The 19,406-nt window shown below is 35.7% G+C and overlaps 2 protein-coding genes across 2 annotated transcripts in view; both read right to left on the reverse strand.

The window, feature by feature from the left end:
- Positions 1 to 8,367, reverse strand: part of LOC107691651 (UV radiation resistance-associated gene protein-like) — a 110,510-nt gene extending 102,143 nt beyond the window's left edge. The window contains exons 1-3 of the mRNA XM_016490385.1: positions 8,032 to 8,367; positions 4,225 to 4,342; positions 2,703 to 2,737 (exon numbers count right to left, since the gene is read on the reverse strand). Coding sequence (XP_016345871.1) covers positions 2,703 to 2,737; positions 4,225 to 4,342; positions 8,032 to 8,139 — 261 coding nt within the window. The 5' untranslated portion in view covers positions 8,140 to 8,367. The remainder of the gene's footprint in view (positions 1 to 2,702; positions 2,738 to 4,224; positions 4,343 to 8,031) is intronic.
- An 863-nt stretch (positions 8,368 to 9,230) lies between these two features.
- Positions 9,231 to 17,665, reverse strand: LOC107691652 (diacylglycerol O-acyltransferase 2-like). The gene is made up of 7 exons (XM_016490386.1): positions 17,320 to 17,665; positions 16,433 to 16,561; positions 15,326 to 15,433; positions 15,130 to 15,200; positions 12,166 to 12,370; positions 10,681 to 10,855; positions 9,231 to 9,457 (listed from the first exon to the last, which is right to left on the reverse strand). Exons 1-7 carry the CDS (start codon positions 17,357 to 17,359, stop codon positions 9,247 to 9,249), a joined length of 939 nt encoding a protein of 312 aa, XP_016345872.1. The 5' UTR covers positions 17,360 to 17,665; the 3' UTR covers positions 9,231 to 9,246.
- Between the last annotated feature and the right edge of the window lie 1,741 nt (positions 17,666 to 19,406).

A 19,406-nucleotide genomic window follows, 5' to 3' on the forward strand; every position in this document is an offset into this window, starting at 1 on the left:
CATTTTGAGTGATGATGTATATGAATCAGTGAATGAGAGCTTTGAAATTAATCAATTCATAAAAGTCGAATATACATTGTGTCAGTAACAAACAGACTGTGTGTGTGATTATTTCAAAGCTACCGCAGTTATGTTCTTCTGTAATGACAATATACATTTCCTTTTTTTGCTCTAACCTTGAGGACAATCAGGGAGATGCAATTAACAAAATTACAGACCACCAGCTATAATATCACACTTAATTAAATGGACATTGATTTGTAAATGTAATAATAAACAACTGAATTCAATAGAGCTCTGCCTACTTGATAAATAGAGAGAAAAGCACACCCAGAAAAACAGAACAGGCCTTTAGCTATAAACTTGTCTTCATGGGTGTATCATGTCATCACACTAATAAATACAGCATTCATAGCCTATAATACTTCAAATCATCAACATCACCATTAAAATGTTCCTTACAGTCCGGATAACAGACTAGAACTGAGTCTTTAAAGGGGTCATGAACTGAGAAATCAAAATTCCCTTGATCTATTGACATATCAGAGGTCACTGTACTATAAAACATCCAAAACGACAGGCTTTATGACGTAATAATGCGGCTAAACCCCACCTCTGCAGAAGATGATCAACACCTGCTTCTATACCACTGCCTGTTTAGCCCCGCCCACAGTTTTGCGCAAGTAGTGGGTAAATAACGAGAGAGGCAAACGCAGGTCAGTAAGAACTTGGTCCTTTGTTCACGTCATTTCACCGTGGATTCGTTTACAAACAAGGCACAATTCAACGAAGGATTTTCAGAAAGATTAAACTAAAAGACGATGGTGTGCCGACTATATGGGATCTGATGCACCACACAAGTGTTAGTAACTGTTTTTATTTAATTTAATTTATGATTTAACGCCATGTCAGCAGCAGTGGCTATATTCATGGCAAGAGGAAACATTTCAATTTCACAATTCAATCGTATATATCATTTCAAAACAATTATATAACAATTTTGTTTGAAAATGATATATATAAAAATGTACAAATATACAAAAACATACATATAATAAAAAATTATAACATGAACAAAAGTAATAAGAACAATTATATAGAGTCTTTCAGCTTAATGCATGACAAAAAATTTTACTGTTTTTATTAAGAGGTCACTATTGCTTTCTCTGTTATTACAGAGCGTTTGAGTATTTATGCATTTTAACGCACAGCAGTATTCATCTATGAAGGATGTAGGCTGTCAAACATACACAAGTGTTAGCCAATCATAGCAGTGGGCGTTTACTTCTGAGTCTACAATCGCCACGCCTATTTAAACAGAGCGTTCCGATGAGGGGGGTCAAAAAAGGACAGGAAAAAGCCTATTACTTCTAAATTATGATGATTTTTGATATAAAAATCTTGATAAGATTATAAGTGGACCTCAGAGAACAGTACAAAATAATAAAGGCAGTTCATGACCCCTTTAATCGTGTTTGTATAAATCACATTACTGATGATTGTATGCTTTTATGCATCATGTGGTCATTCTCTTCACACTTTAGCAGTTGCTATGCATCAATGTTTTTCAGCAGAATTACAGGCTTGGACAGAGTGACCACATGGCCATTAAAATGCTTTCCAGTCGCCAATGACAGGAGCCCCATCCGTTCGTGAGGCTCAAAGGCCCACTTGGAGTATTAAAATAAAGAGATTGTTTCAAAAGTGAAAGGTTGCTGGTGTGACCCCGAAAAGCCCATTTAGCAAACCTGTTTTATATCAGTAAATGGAGCTGTATCAATACCTTTTATGTGTAGGTGAGAGGGTAGTCCTGCCATATGTGTAAAGATGAAGTCCTGATGCTTTTGGTTTTGAGAAGAACATTGAAACAGGATTGCCTTTTTACATCCACTGCCAGGTCAGTTCTAGTTCAGTCTTTTTTTTTAACATGATAAAAACTGTTATTTTGGCTAAAAAGTATAATTATATGGTACCTGCTGATGCTTTCATCAAAATTTAAAGGTGAAGTGTGTAATTTCTGCACCAGAAATTATGACTGTTTTCAAAAAGGTTTCCCCACACACTCCCCCATCTGCCATTGGTTTGTCAAACAGATAGTTCCGCCCCAAACTCACACCATTGGTTGAGCCACTGCTGCTGCTGTCAGGCAGACTCTGTAAGCAACCACAAAGCCACTGTCTTCACTGTTTTTTTACATTTTAGCATAACAAAAATAACACACCTCACCCTTAAGGGACAATATTTAAATCAACTTACAAAAAACACTGTAGGCTAAAATATACTGTGGTAACCATCATTTCTGCCAATTGCACCCACAAATATTAACAAATAAGATAAAATGACAAAATAAAAATGACAAAGACTCTGAAAGTGTCCTAAACTGTTTGAAGATCCAATATATTTTTAGTGGTTTCACAGCAATAAACTGTGGTTACCATGGTAAATTTTAAAGCAGTCCTGCAAGCTTTAACAGAGATTAAGGACATTTGTGATTATACCAAAAAAAAATGTTTACTTTTCTTATCCAACAACAGCAGAACATAAATCCAGAGGAGACAATGCTGATATGCAACGCTATATCATGTTACACTACACCACGCTGCTAAGCTATGATATGCTTTGCTCTGTCTTTTGTTTCACATTTTAGAATAACAGGCATTAAATCATATGACCAAACTCCATATGAAAACAAAAGCACTTACCAATGAGTCTCGGATGACTTCACTCTTATAAAAATCTGGAAAAGGAAAAGAGAATGTTAGAAGTCATTCAAAAGCTTTTAAATTCAGTGTGACTTACACTATACAATACCATACAAAAGTTAAGGGTCAGTAAGTTTTCGTTTGTAAAGAAATGAATATGTTTATTCAGCAAGGATACATTAATTTGATCAAAAGTGAAAGAAAAGACACAAAGTTACAAAAGATTTCTATTTCTATACTTTATATTTTCCACAAAAATATTAAGCGGCACAATTGTTTTTAACATCGATAAAAATAATAAATGTTTCTTGAGCACCAAATCAGCATATTAGCATGATTTCTTCATGTGACACTAAAGACTGGAGTAATGGATGATGAAAATTCAGCTTTGCATCACATAAGTAATCACATTTTAACATTTACTGAAGTAGAAAACCATCATTTTAAATTGCATTTATCATTTATTTCTAATTAGAGTTTAAATTTGCTTTGCAATATATTTTTAATATCCCATTTTTAATATACCGAGATAACCAAGTACAGAAATCATAGGTTGATGTCTCCACATGAGTAAAGTGTAAACACTATGGCGATATCAAAACATTGTAGTGTTTATTTGAGTGGTTCGACCAGCCCGACAACAGCTCAACCAATAGCGTGAGTCTGGGGGTGTGTCCATCTCTTGAAAGGCCAATGGAACACAGGATGATTGTTTGGAAAAACTGTTTGAAAACAGTCAGTTACTTTCTGTGATTTTGCTTGGTGTCACTGGTGACACAGAAATTTAGGGGTTGAATGACTTCTGATTTTTTAAAGTCGACTTTTATGTGATGAAAGTCGAGTCGAAGTCGACTAGTCGCTGATGACGTCATTAATGAACAAATAACTCTGGATCTGTGACAAACACCTTGTGCACAGCTATGGCATATGACACAGCGCTGCCCACATGGCTGTTGCTCCTATAACAGCTTTAGTTAAGAAATATATGCTTGAACTTTTCAGTTTTTAAAAGCTATTTTATTGAGAAATCACAAAACAGTGTTGACAATACAATTACGCGCTGAATGATTCTGTGTGCGCGCGATCTGCGCGTGATGTACGAGCTACTGTCTGTAATGTGTGTGCGTTACAGTGCAGCAGCGCATTAGATTAGAACGGCGATTAACTTACCTACCTGTACAATAAGCGGTTTAAAACGTGCATTCTCCCGTTCAATTTCGAGCATCCAGTAATATAATTTCACATGTCTTGTGGAGCGCTTTCAGAGTATGCATTTATTTGTCATTTGAACTGTTTGGAAACGGAGTGTAAATGTGGAAGTCCTTCAAAGATTTCTTATCCTGTTGCGCCCTCTATAGGACCAGCGACTAGTCGACGTCAAGCTTAAAGCGTCATGGCAGAGCATTGAAGTCGACTAGTCGATTAGTCTGTGCAACCCCTACAGAAATTATACACTGCACTTTAATTAATAAATTAAGTGAACAATCCGAGAGTAGCAGCCAGTTTAGCTGGCATCAGTCACCTCGTGATATCCGATCTTCCTGGCAGAGGTGAAGGGTGAAGTAAGTGTCAAGAAGAGGAGAGCCATTCTTGTTCACAATGTTACGGGCTGCTATGCTCCGCAAGTGACGTAAACGCCTCTGTTGGGACAAAGAGAGGAAGCTGGTTAGTGAGAGAGAACAGAGAAATGAACAAAGACGATATTAGTGTTTTAAAGATGCCATTTGACTTTATTACTTTACTTTCATAAGCTGTACATCAACATGTCTGTACATACTCATCAGACACATTCAGTATAAATGAGTTTACAGTGGCTTTTTGCAAATGCCATTTGAGCGGTCAATGGAAATCATCATGACCAACTCACTGACAGCAAGTCTCCCATTTACTGGATCACACATGCAATAAAATCTGAATGTTTAGTAGTAGTTGTAGTAGTTTTCACAGTTCTCCATTTTTCATCATAAATAACTGACAGTGAACAGGAACAGACCAACACACAGACACAAAACATCATTGTGAGTGTCACGTCACATAGTGACGAAATGCCAAAGCCAAGTCCTCACAAAGCCAAGTCGTCCACCCTGACCAAAACATGACATCAATGCCGCACATCGGGCACAAATCCACTGCTTTGAAGGAGCCAAGGGAAAAAAAGGATCTCATAGGCAAGGAAAGGTTTACCATAATAAGAGCTTTTGTAGCTTAAAAAGGAGGAAAAAACAAGAAAGAGACCCTATAAAATAGATTTACGATGTGACCACAGAAAGGATGTTGCATAAATAAGTAGTCAGAAGCCTTGTGTAATTTGACATGCTTCAGGTTCACCCGACCATGAATGTGAACATTTCTTTGATGGTGTTTACATTAAACAGCTAGATGGAGCATAATAGAATGAAACAGCATGCAGGGGTCTCAAGATGTGTTTTTAAAACTTGACTCGGCGTCTTAAAAACTAGCTGCTAATGGCACAGGACACTGAAAAAAAACATGAGTCCCAAACACTCAAATAATTACACAGCCAGAATGTTTACATATAAAAGAAATTAAAAACTGGTTAGACTGACTTCAAGGATGCATTCTGCATAAATCACTACTGTTGAAACTGTCTAAAGCATGGGTTTTCCAACTGGAGTCTGTGTAAAAAGAAAAGTAATAATAATAAAATTAAATAAAAAAATTAAATTAAATAAAAGTTACCATTTCATTGTAAATATTGATCAAAAACCATTAGTTTCACAAATAATTACAATTATATACACTTTTCCCCCGCACACATAAAAGATAAAGTTGATCTCATGATCATAATCTACAGAGCATGAGATGGAGAGAAACTCCAGAGTTACCATTCACAAGGGCCGGATTTAAAGCACAGGGCCACAGCCATTATCTGAGAGGAGTTCAGCACACTAAAGTTTTCACCTGACCGGCTTTCATCACAACCAGCCACAAAGATTTTCCAGCACCAGCCGTGAGGCATTAAATACTAAATCTAAGTCATGGGATGCCCCACAGGATTATTGAAGCTACAGGAACAACACCACACTTTGTTCAGTTTTCCCCCATTTCTGTCTTGTTTCAGACAACAAAACACTGAGGAACATCCAGGGTCAGTTTGTCCCAGATTCTGAAATGCAGAATTTCAGTGGTACAATTTACTAGGTTAACAGGCTACTTAACTAGCACAGGTAGGTTTCAAACAGCTTAATGAAACAGAAAACCAAATCAAGCTAGACTTAATGCTGAAGTTGATGAATTGCATCACAGTGAATAAATAGCAATGCTCTTCTGCTGCACAACAAAAGAACAGCGTTCAAGGGTGTGACAGAGGTCATCTGTAGTCCATAACAGTGGTCCTTTAGGACTTTGCCTCAAGCAGTAAGAGAGTCACAAGTGACTGGTGTGAGTCACAAAGCAATTGGTGTCATAACAACAAAAATGAACTTTCCCATACGTTTCCTGTAAAATAAAATTCAGACAGGTGTGACAAGCTCTGACAAGCCACTGTCATGTGATAGGGACTTCACATTTGGTTTCACATTTCAGTTTTTGGCAACAGTGCTTTCTGTTTTTAACCGAACAGGACATGGCTATCATATGTGAAAAGGTTGTAGTCTGTAAAATTTGCCTGATAAAAATTTCAATTGAAATTTCAAATGTGACTTTTTTTAATGCGTGCAAAAAATGCAATGCTTGTTTGTAGCGCTACAAAAAGTTTTCAGATTATATATCAATATGACTATGAAACAATTATTATTACTACTACTAAACAATTATTAATTAAAATTATTACAGACAATTATTAATACTACTACTAAATTACAATGTAAAAAAAGTACAATGTAACATTCTTGTTCACAATGTTATGGTCTATTATAATATGTTACAAATATTACAATATTTGTAATATCTCACTGTGAAGTACAAAATGAGCATTTAAGGTAAAACAATAATAATTGCTATTATTCTATTGTACAGTACAACTGTAAAATTGCAATACAAATATTTATGAATGTTTACATTTTTTTGAAACCATCAAGATTAAAAAAATAATAAAATGCAGGGAGCCCCTAAAGGTTCTCTTTTGTTGACAACAGCTGGTTTATAAATACTTTTCATTGCAAGATTGGTTAGATGGTTGGTGCATGTTGCATTTGATAATTATATTAAGCCATATTGCAATTATATTTCAATTAATCGTACAGCCCTACATGAAACCCTTTAAAAAAAATAAACCTAAATGTAAATATTTAATATTGCATTATATTATAATATATTATATTATATATAGCAAAAAAAAAACAAATATCTGGTTTGGTTCTTCTGGCAAGAAACCACTCTTTGCTTAAAGCCATGACACAACATGTTTGCAGAATTGAGTAATGCAACATTTCCCCTCACAGAATGCCAAGTCATCAACACACTCTGCTTAACAGGAAAACCTGCGATCCCCAAAACACTTCCCGGGAACCAGTAATGTGATTAAACAGACGATTTCTGCAGGACATGACTATCATTCCACATAACTGAAGTCTACACTCAGATTCAGAGCATGTATGAGTGCTGTATGAGTGCTGTGTGTTTTGCAACACTGCAATTGTTACAACACACACAATCACAGCTACTCTCTAATGGAAATATTACATCAACAACACACAATATGGCTGTATTGCCTGAAATATTTATTAATATAAATTTTAAAAAATAAACAAAAATAATATAAACACAATAATACTTTTATTCTGGCTGATAAACCATTTAATGTCAACTACTAACCTCTAAAAAGAAACCAAGTGAACCAAACATTCATAACTAGGGTCTTTCTGTAGACTAGACCCCCAAAACAATGTGTGCCAACCTTAAAGCAGGACATCATTTACAGTCATTTATGTCAGTGCTGTCAAAACGCTGCAGTGCAATTGAGTTAAGCACAGCACCACCACTACCTTCCTAGCCAGTTTCAAAATCTTTGAAGCATGAATAATAATAAATATTAGGATGCTGTCGGGTTTATTTTGTATTTGTGTTTGAGTGCGAGTTTGAAGATCCACCGTGACAAGACAGCCAGACACTACACTATAACCGGTCTAGTATATTTAATGAACAAGCCAGCTCTTTAATATTAACAACGTCTTATTTAATGCTTCTCGTATTTCTATTTCTTACTCCACTGCATTCATAAATGCTGACCAGAGCTTAACTGGATATGGAGGCCCAGTGTTGTGATCATCCGGTGACATGTGACAGGTGCACAAGCAGATCCGCTAAACATTCACACACTATATATGCGGGCACATATGGATCATATGGCTGGATGCTGCAGGTGTACCTGTTGTGATATGAGCGTCACATGCAGGACTCTGGATGATGCTGCTCCGTGGTTGCTGCTGACAGCTCCAGCGGACACTGCGAGATCCCGACCGGCGATGGAGTTCATCCTTCTACGGTACCACAAGCGATCGCCTCATTCAGCCGTACAACTCAGCCCCATCGGCGAGAAACTCCCGGGCACGAAGGTGTCAGATTCCGAGCTTTCTTCGCAAACGTGCAGATCTGTAATATAATGTACAATGAGCCAGCTAAACGCAGCTACTAGGGTCCCTACGGCGGCATAAACAAAGTAAGTCTTGCCTAGGAAGCCATTACCGCGACCTTGGTCGGCAAACCCTCGCATGATGCCTATTGGCTGAGGAAGCTGTCACTCAAATAGATGTTTGGTGACGTAAATGGATATTCTGAGTTGATTGGTGGAGAGCTTGTCAATCAAAAGGAAAAGGGCGGAAGGATGCCTTTAGAAACTCATGCTGTGCTCTGTGTTCCTACAAATATGAGGAACTGAGGGGCCGAGTGTTTGAGTAACGTGACACCAACGGGCGGAGTGCTGAATGAAAACCGTCTGTTCTCCCGTTAAACGCAATATCAGGGTGGGCACTGCATCTATACGAGCATAAAATGTATAATGTACAATAAACCTCCATGGTTTTGTACTTATAAAACGACAAAAGTGCAGTTCGCTAAACAAAGAATTTTTTAGTAAATCATTACAAATTAATTCATCTTTATATAACAAGCAATTTATTATTATTATTAAATAAAAATTGTGCATGAAGCACAAGAGGGCGCCATTGCCCAACTTTACTAATCAAAAAGTTAAGTCTTGAAAATGTTGTCCTTTCACTTTTCAAAAATACAGTAAATTTGATATGGAAATATACATAATATAGGCAATGAAGTATTGCCCATATAGTTTAAATATTTTAAATTTCTCAGATAAAATTAAAGGTTTTTGTAAAACATGGAGTGACCTAGTTCATTTTTTGTTCATTTAGAATAACTATTTTATTTATTTATTTATTTATTTATTTAAATTATTATTTATTTATTTTATCAAAATCTATATATACACATATACATACATATTTAATACATTATAATAATGTTTATCGTATTTTATTTTATTTATCAAACTCTAATATGAAAATGCTAACAAGAAAAGTCTTGATTATCTAGAAGAAAATATGGCCATAACTCATCAAACATGGCATTACTCACCAACAGTAGCGATGGGTTTGCAATATGGTACAAGACCCCAGGACTCAGGGAAGAACAGTCCACAGCCATGAAACAGGCAGGGGGCAAAACCTAAAATCTTCTGAAGTCTCTTTTGAACCGTACGCCACCAAGAGCCATCGTCAAAAATCACCTGTTTGTAAACCTCATTCTCACCAAATGAGTAGACAGGCACCAGATCAGCACTGAAAGGGGAACAAGAACAGGTTATAAGAATGACAAAGAAAGACACCAAAGAAAGATACATTTTAAAACACAAAGAGAATCTGCAATGGTTAATTTTACATAACTGTTTCAATGTAATTGTATCTTAAATCCTGTGAGATAGGGAAGAATTTGCACTTTAAAGGGGTCCTATTATGCTCTTTTACAAAGTCTTGATTTTGTTTTGGGGGTGTACTAGAACAAGCTCTCATACTAGGTTGTATTTTTCACATATTTTACATTATTACAACACCTCTCTCCCCAGTCTGGCATGAACGGCTCGAATAGTTCCTGTATCAAATGAAGGCCCGCCTTCTGAAACACGAAATGTGCTGTGATTGGTTAGCTGGGCCAGTGTGTGTTGTGATTGGCGGCACTCAGCGCCTGGTCGGGAAATGGCATGCCCCTTACCATAGCCGCCTGCCAGCTTCAGTGTAAATATTGCGTCAATATCAAATCAATTTGAGCGCAATTTAAACCCGGATTATTGTAACCACTCTAAGTTCGTCTGCCTTGGGAAAACTAGCGTGTCTCCGACATAGTGATAACACTCGTTGCCTTCTCTAGTGCAGCTCAACCATGTCTCGTCCCATTCGTCGATATTTGTGATATCACAAATCCCAGAAAATATGCATTGTAGTCCAAACGAGTCATTCGTTGTAGTTTTTGAAAAGTGATTTCTGTTGAATAAAATATCTCCTTTTGAATTGGACTTTGAGCTTTGTAACTTTGCAGATGTTTTTTATGCTCAAACAGCAACATTACAGACTAACTAAAGTTGAAAAAGTGAAAAAGCATAATAACACCCCTTTAAGAACTTGTCTAAAAGTGCTTATTTATTCTATAAGCTTTTGAGATTTGAATAGTTGAGGATTTTCGCAGTATTACTATTGCTTTGTAATGATGTAGCTCAATTCAGAGCAAATATGTTGGCAGATTTCATGTTGTTTCTCTGCATTTCTGATCACAAAATACTGGCTTAATAGGCTACTTCACTCCAAACTGCTTTGCTAACCCAACATGGGCTTACTTCTAAAGGCTTTGTGTTGCTTCACCTGAAACAAAAACTCAAGCTACTACTACCAGCTAACATAAACCTAGACAGCACAAAGAACTTTATTGACTTGTGTTTGTGGAGTAAGCCAGTAGTGCTGAAGTAAACAATGCTGGGAAGGTGTTGAGGGAAATGATTTGTAGTTCTCACCCTTGCTTGAGGGCCAGTTTCACAAAGCCTTTGCGTTTTTTCAGCGTGACGGAGTTCATTCCTGGGGCACAGTCCAGAGACTCTGCAGCCCCTCCGATCACAATGACCACAGCGTTGCCTGTACCGTTACTAGACAGGAGGAAGTCAATGGAGTTTCTGTTTACTGGGCAGATACCTGAGAAATAGAAGGGAATAGAGTCTTTGGTCAAGTTTATACCAGGGTTTCCCAAACTGGGGTTTATGAAGGAACTGCAGGACGTTCTTGAGTTGATGAAAAGCTAATAAACAAATCACAGAAATGTTAAATTTAATTAGCCTAAATAAAAACTTTCAAATAAAAACAATTAATAAAACAAAACACTTAATAAAAAAGCTGAAATATTTTATTTGTTTACCTGTATTTGTTTAATATGACAATTAATCAATATCAGAGAACCATAAAAATGCAAGTGTGTTGTTAACTTATTAAAATAATAACTTAAAATCTCAGCGGGTACTTCAAGTAGGTTAAATATGTTTAGGTCAAAATATTTAGGTCAAAAAACTTTTGTTCGACTGACAAACATTTTTAAATCCATGGTTTACAACTACGACTGTCATTCTTAATTTTTCTTATTCCTTTACAAAAATTAACCATGGTTATATTATAGCCTAGTAAAAGTATAGTAACCAGGTTCATTTATTTATTTTTTTTTTTTTTTGCGGACTGATTACCATTTGTATAACCACCGTTTTAAATACCATGAAGTCCGACTTGACTGAATTTAATAGAATTTATTGAATTTACATTTACATTTAATGTCAATATTATATTATATTATATTATATTATATTAATTTTTGAGGAAACATTTGTTTGACATTTTTTAAGAAACTATTGACGTTTGTTTCTTATAAGAGAGTGGAAGAAAATTCTATCAATCTGCGGGTACATACACTCTTAAAAATAAAGGTGCTTCACGATGCCATAGAAGAACCTTTTTGTCTAAATGGTTCCATGAAGAACCTTTAACATCTGAAGAACCTTTCTGTTTCACAAAAGGTTCTTTGTGGCGAAATAAGGTTCTTCAGATTACAAAAAGGTAAGAAAGAGATGGCTCTTTAAAGAACCTTTGACTGAATGGTTCTTTGTGGAACCAAAAATGGTTCTTCTATGGCATCGCTTGAAGAACCTTTTGAAGCACCTTTATTTTTAAGAGTGTAGGGCAGGTTTCAACAGAAGTTCTTCAAAAAATATTGGCATCAGCACATGCAGGGCTGTGCTTCTCTACGCAATAGGACAAAGCTCAGAGGTCCTTGATAGACTACAGGATTCTTATCTAAAGCACAGAGAGGACAAGTATGGTCCTCTTTTTAATCAGCCAAAACTGAACTTCATGCATTGAGTCAGTTTGATCTTCACTCAGTGTCACATGATGCAACTGCAGGCAATGAATACATGAAAGCTTTAATCCACAAAATGAAACTAATATGCAGTTATATGTACCTCCAGACATCAGGTAATCCCTAAACACTGGCAAGCGGAAGTTTCCAGCCAATGTGGCAAGAGACGGCTTGATTCCAGGGAATATCTTGGAGAATCCTGTGGCCTCAGTCCCAAAGTTACAAAAAGCACCAAAACAAAAGATGCCGTGAGGGTGATAGCCAAAAATGTAGTTTCGGCTGGGAAGCAGGTTATGTGTCTTAATGAGCTGCAAATAATCAAAGAAAAATTATTAATTCAACTGCAATGACAAAATTACATTTGCAATGGTTTTTGTATGAATATACAGACAGGATGTGATGCTAAAAATCACAGTGGTAAATGATTAAATTAACTGATTAAACTTCATTTTAACAGCTGCTGAATATATATTTTGCATTAAGCAGACCTATTTTCCTAGATTTAGGACATAGGTCAGTAATGGCATACTTTATCTTAAGACAATAAATGCTCTTAACTCAGACACAGTTACAATAAACCTGTATGTACATTATATTGTTCACAAACACAATTTCTTATCAAGAATTATCATTAAGCACTAATCTGCTGTCCTAATATATATTCTTTTCAGCAGATAATTAAGGACAGACTTGCAGCAGATATTAGAATGGAGCAACAGTTGAATGCATGAATGCAATCTTACAAGGAAGAGTATGTACAGAGTGTAAAAGCTGCATACACTCTTAAAAATAAAGGTGCTTCAAAAGGTTCTTCAAACGATGCCATAGAAGAACCATTTTTGGTTCCACAAAAACCATTCGGTCAAAGGTTCTTTAAAGAACCATCTCTTTCTTACCTTTTTATAATCTGAAGAACCTTCTTTCGCCACAAAGAACCTTTTGTGAAACAGAAAGGTTCTTCAGATGTTAAGGTCCTTCATGGAACCATTTAGACAAAAAGGTTCTTCTATGGCATCGTGAAGCACCTTTATTTTTAAGAGTGTAGCCTGTGTACATAAGAACAGCTAATCAAACAGGCAGTATTGCATAATGACATGAGTGGATGAAAAAACAAAGGTTTTAAGACAGATGCTTTGTCAGACGGGATGGTATAACCGTCTGCAGGAGGCTTAGAGAAAGTCTAGTCTATGGAATGTTTACCGGTGCCCTTGTTTTTGAGAGCAAGACTCATGATTTCATCATGTGACTAAACACACGTGTTCTGCAAGGTAAACATCACTTCTCACCAAAATACCCCATAATCCATAATAACCTGCTACTTCCAGTGAAAAAGTCCATCCTCTGTTGTCATCTCACATCAAAATCCACATATTTGTTTAGAATGGTTTCGGACAGTTTTCGCTCATAAACATTGCTTGATCTGTGCAGATTTCTCTCCCGATTCAGACGTGATTGCTTTGTGATTACTAGGGAATAATGGGTGGTTGCCAGGTGTATGCTTATTGGTCCAAGTCAAAAGCACACAAGTTTTTTATCTATAATATTTTTATAATAAAATATCTAGTTATAGGTGTATCTAGTTCTTATTTGAACCCGTTTTCTCCACAAATTTGTTTGCAATAGGTCTGATTTGATCATTTTTACACCTACTGAACTCTTCAGCAAGATCGCAGCTGGCACGCACTGTAACACTAGGAGAAGTGATGATTTCATCATGTGACCAAACACACTACGTGTTCTGCAAGGTAAATGTCCAAGCCAACTGGCACACACAGGGCCTTCCTTTGAGTCCTGACTGACTCTCACATATACTGTATATTTTTTATATTAAGTGTTGACTGTGGTTTTGATTGAATATGAATACTTTAAATTAACATTTGCATTAAATAACTTTTTCTTAGACCAGTATTTACTAAGGATTTACTGTATATTGTATAGAAGTGTGTCAGTGAGTTAACAGTTTACTTTTATTCTCTTTCATCGTGCAGATATTTGTTTCATGCTAATCTGTGCATGATAATAATGTGTCTGGCTCATAATTTAGTTCTAGTACAGTTTCTGTATCACCTAGTTGTTGTACAGAGGCCTGTACACTGCCATGCATATAAATAAGACACAAGACAAACAGAAAAACAAGTGCTCAGTGATTACGTTTCTACTGATCAGGATGAGCAAAGTCTAGCAGTGCACTTACAACTCACATCAAGATCCACCCAACCCATCAGGAATGTCAAGCAGAGAAAAGAACAGGACGAAACTAATGGCTGATAAAATGTATTTTTTATCTTTTCCCCTTTGCACTTAACAGAGTTATCAATGCATATTTACACATTTTACGCTGGCTAGAATATAAAAACTACCATTCAAAAGTTTGGGGTCAGTAAAATTTTTCTTAAACAAGAGAATGCTTTTATTCAGAAACGATGCATTAAATTGTTCAAACGTGACAGTAAAGACTTTCACATTACTACAAAAAATGTATTGTATTCCTTTTAGCTTTCTATTTAAGAATCCTAAAACAAAAATTATCACAGTTTCCACAAAAACTATTAAGCAGAACAATTTTACCTTAATAATAATAAGTAATGTTTCTTGAAGCCTGGAATAATAACTGCTGAAAAATCCGCTATGCCATCACAGGAATAAATTTTAAAATCAATTTTCACATTTTAAAAATCAATTCAAAAAGAAAGCAGTTACTTTAATTTGTAATAATATTTCACAATATCACTGTTTATAAATGTAATTTGGGTGAGCATTTTTCAAAAAAAACATTTTTTGAACAACAATGTATATGCAAAGTAAAATGTCAAGACATTGTGTGGAAAAGAATATGTGAATATTAGATGCGAGTAAATAATGATGGAATCTTTTTTATATGAACTGTCCCTTTAAATCTATATATAAATGCTGCAGGATTTGTACTTTGACATTTGCAAAGTCCATATATTTCCTAATTCTACTTTGAGGATAATCTTTATTTATGTAACTATTAGCTGTTCAGTGGTTAAGCCTTTATTTTTATTTCCTTAAACTGTGACGTTGTATAAGACGTAAAATCACTCACTCTTATGGGAAAATAGTCTCTAAAGTATTTCCACACAGTCCAGTTTCTCACCCAGGTCGATCTGCGGCCTCCTAAGATATTGGAACATTAACAAAGAATACAAATGCAAACACAGTCACAACAAGAATCCTACACGTCTGAAGAGATTGAATCATGAATGGCGTGCTTTAATCAGGAAAAAGAATGAAAAGGTTACCTTGTTTAGGGGTGTTCCAGTCATAGATCAGCCAGGCGGTGTAAATGGCGGCAATTACCCAGCAGTCTGTGCAAAACATGTACATCAGCAGCAACGAGCAGCCAATGCCTAGAAGAGCAAAAAGAGTATTTAGAGTTAACGTAAATCTATAAAGCAAGCTGAAGATATAGAGAGCTGAGATTTTAAAGGAATAGTTCACCCAAAAATCCAAATTTGCTGAAAATTTACTAAACCTCAGGTCATCCAACATGTAGATTTTGTTTCTTCATCAGAACAGATTTGTAGAAATTTAACATTACATCACTTGCTCATCAATGGATCCTCTGCAGTGAATGGGTGCCGTCAGAATGAGAGTCCAAACAGCTGATAAATACATCACAATATTCCACAAGTAATCCACACGACTCCAGTCCATCAACTAACATCTTGTAAAGCGAAAGCTGTGTGTTTGTAAGAAAAAAAAAACTTCAAGCCATTTTAACTTTAAACCATCACTTCTCACCAAAATACCCAATAATCCATAATAATCCACTACTTCCAGTGAAAAAGCCCATCCTCCGTTGTCCTCTCATATCAAAATTCACCAACATATTTGTTCAGAATGGTTTTGGTTTTGCTGTTTCACTGGAGCAATATTATGGATAGAGGACTCATATTTTAGCTGCAATCAACATTTTGAAGTTCTCAGTGATGGATTTGTTTCTTACAAACACACAGCTTTTCACTTCACAAACCATTAATTGATGGACTGGATTACTTGTGGATTATTGTGATGTTTTTATCAGTTGTCTGAACTCTCATTCTAACTGCACCCATTCACTGCAGAGGATACGTAATGTTAAATTTCTGCAAATCTGTTCCTATGAATAAACAAACTCATCTACATCTTGGATGACCAAGATGAAGGGTGAGTGAGCTGCAAATTTTTCAACCAATTTTTAATCATATTTTATTTTATTTATTTATTTTTTGGGAGAACTATTTTTTTAACATTCATAAACACTGAAATTAATTCATTTGAGTTCAGTAAGGCAACACAAGTACTACATTGTAAATTCTCTCAGTCGCCGACTTAAGTCTCGTAATGAACTTAACTCTTCCACTCACCCATGACAAGAAATGTGATGACAAACTGCAGGACAGAGATCACCTGCAGATATTTCATGATCTTGGATCGTGTCAGCCAGGGGACGGAGGGCAGTTCGTGTAAGGCCGAGAGGATGCTGGAGCCTGAGCCTATATGGGATTTAAAGGAGAATTGGAATTAACCATCTTAATGTTGTGGGAACGCTTGTTCTCTACATCAAGGTCTGTCTGTAGCCTAGGAGTAAATGCTGACATGCATATCACGACTGTGACAAACTGGGATGATGTCCATTGAGAATGGTGTCATTCAGGTTGTTTTTTGTGCATAAAATGTTATCTAATGCCAAATAATTCCTAAAATCTCAGAAAAAAACTCTCTGAAGATGTATGAAATAACAAACTAATGACTCTTTGCTATTGCATGAGTGACAATATGAGTGGCAAAAGAATGACAGCACACAACCAACACTGTGATACTTCTTCTAATTCATTATTCACAAAACTCAAGCAAATTTTACACAGTGCAAAAAAGATTAGATGCAGTACTGAAGCACACATACACACACTTCTCTTACAATCACTGAGATCAGATCACAAGACAACATAATCCCATCTTAACTGAGTCCATCCTGACTGAAAATAACAACAAACATCAGACACAAAGTAAGACACTGATGCTCATGTAACACTTCTCATTCCCTCTCCCTCATTCCCTCATATATATATATATATGTTTGTGTGTGTGTGTGTGTTTTTACATACATGTAATATATATCTAAAACATACACATAAAACATGTATATACAGAACAATCATTTATTAAATTTTGTTAAATAAATTAAACTAAATTTAATTTAATTAACTAAATTAAATTAAAATGAAATTATTTCACAAAATATTTAGCTTACCCTTTTTCACACCGGAATACGCAGCGAGTATGGTCTTCATGGTTGAGGCACGAATAATAAATTTAACAGAAGAAATCTCGCTGGTGGAAGTTGAGCTGGTCTACAGCATCTCTCGCTGTACTGGCGTCAGCCGCGAGCTCACAGGCGCGCGCCTGTCATTTAAGCGCCTCAGGGGGCGGGGCATAGAAAGCGCTGTCAATCAAACTATAACCGCCTTCGCTGTCAGCGATATTTCAATACGAAAAGTTGTCAAGTTTTTAATTCCAAAAAACTGTTCCTGTCTGATGAATTTCTTCCAACTTTAAAGCCTTCCTGCTGAGATGTTCGGGACTGGTTATCGCTTCGTCTGACCTGCAGCCTTTAAAAGGTCTGTGAAGGTAAACTGGACGTGGATGGGTGCCCAGCCAATCAGGTGGAGGAGACTTTAGCCCCGCCCTCATGCTTTATTGACCAACACTGATTGTCCATGTCTACACTTTACAGGACTGGATTGGGGTTCAAATTCGGCACATGAGTTCCCCTGTGAGTGTTTTGCTGGGTTATAGGGCCTTAAATTGGAGTAAATAAATTAATAAATAAAACAGGACAGAAAAATATAATGATAGATATTACTGAATTCACAACAAATGCAACAAACTAATGTATTTTTGTCACATAGAAATGCACTTGACAGTAAAGCATTGATTTTGAGCTGGAATGCAGAAAATGTACTGCTATTAAATTCTGTCAAAATGTCCTCACCCTCATGTCATTCCAAACAGGTATGACTTGTGGAACACAAAAGAAGATATTTTATAGAATTTTACCAAACCATTTTGGTTACCCTTGATTTCTACTGCATGGACAAAAAATTCTTGAATTTTTCAAATTATCTTCTTTTATGTTCCACAGAAGAAAGAAATTCATACAGGTTTGGAATGACATTATGGTGAGGAAATGATGACAAGTTTCATTTTGGGGTGAACTATCCCTTTAAGAACTTTAACATTTTTAAATAGTTAACACCTAATTTAAGACACTATTTATCTTTAATCAGGCTCTTACTTAATTAACATTTTACTTCAATTCAAATTAAGAGTTTAGCTGACTAGTATTAGTAAGATGGTGGTCACAAACCATGGTCCTCATTACCATGGTTATATGGTTTTTATAAGTAATAATAAACTATGGAATTCGTAATTTAAAAAAACGAAACATGTAGAAACTACAAAAACAACTATAAAAGTAAAATATTCCCCAATAGTAATGAGAGTATAACATTTATAATAAAAACATTTCTGCCAAAACACCACTATTTGTACAGTGTTAATAACTGCATGTTAAATACTATGGTTCTGAATTTACAAGCTTGTAATTATGTTTTGGCGTTTTCCAATTTACCTCGTCATGCAGTTTACATTGTCGTGGCTGTTTTCAGCCAGCATCTCTACAGAACCTTTAATGTTCTCATATCACACAACTGTATAACACAATTCTGTGTCACATCTGAATGGATCAAGAGACTTCAAATTCATACGAATTAGCCACCTTGTCAAATATTGCCGTGAGATGTCCCGGTGCTCCCGATGACCAGTACATGCCTGACTCTTTATAAAAAACAATCATTAATTGCTCCTTTTTTCTCATGTATTTCAACTTGAAGTATTTAATTTACAGTTTTACACCAAGACTGAAATATTCTAGTAATAAAAATAACACTTTGTAATTATACAAAACTTCAATAGGCCTCAGAATTGAGAAACTAAAGAGTGAAAAAGGGAAATTAGTGAGAGATAGCAGCCTGCCAGACTGAATGTCCATAAGGGACTTTTTTTTTTTTCTTTTTTTTTTACAATATTAAAGTTTATGAAATATGAATAATATTTTATGATGTTTAACTATTTACTTTTTGATATCTGATGTCACAATAGGTAAAAACTGATAATAAGACGGTTCAATTTTGATGAGGAAATATATTCGGTCTAGACGGTAAATTGCACAAACTCACTGTAATTTGTAGTGTATCAATATCAAAGGTTCATTTGGCAGAGATCATTTAGTTGGTCTTTGAACTTTAATCTCGATTAGACCATTTGTTGGCATTAATT

This window comes from Sinocyclocheilus anshuiensis, unplaced genomic scaffold, assembly GCF_001515605.1.
Source record: "Sinocyclocheilus anshuiensis isolate Anshui unplaced genomic scaffold, SAMN03320099.WGS_v1.1 scaffold186, whole genome shotgun sequence".
Taxonomy (NCBI): Eukaryota; Metazoa; Chordata; class Actinopteri; order Cypriniformes; family Cyprinidae; genus Sinocyclocheilus; species Sinocyclocheilus anshuiensis.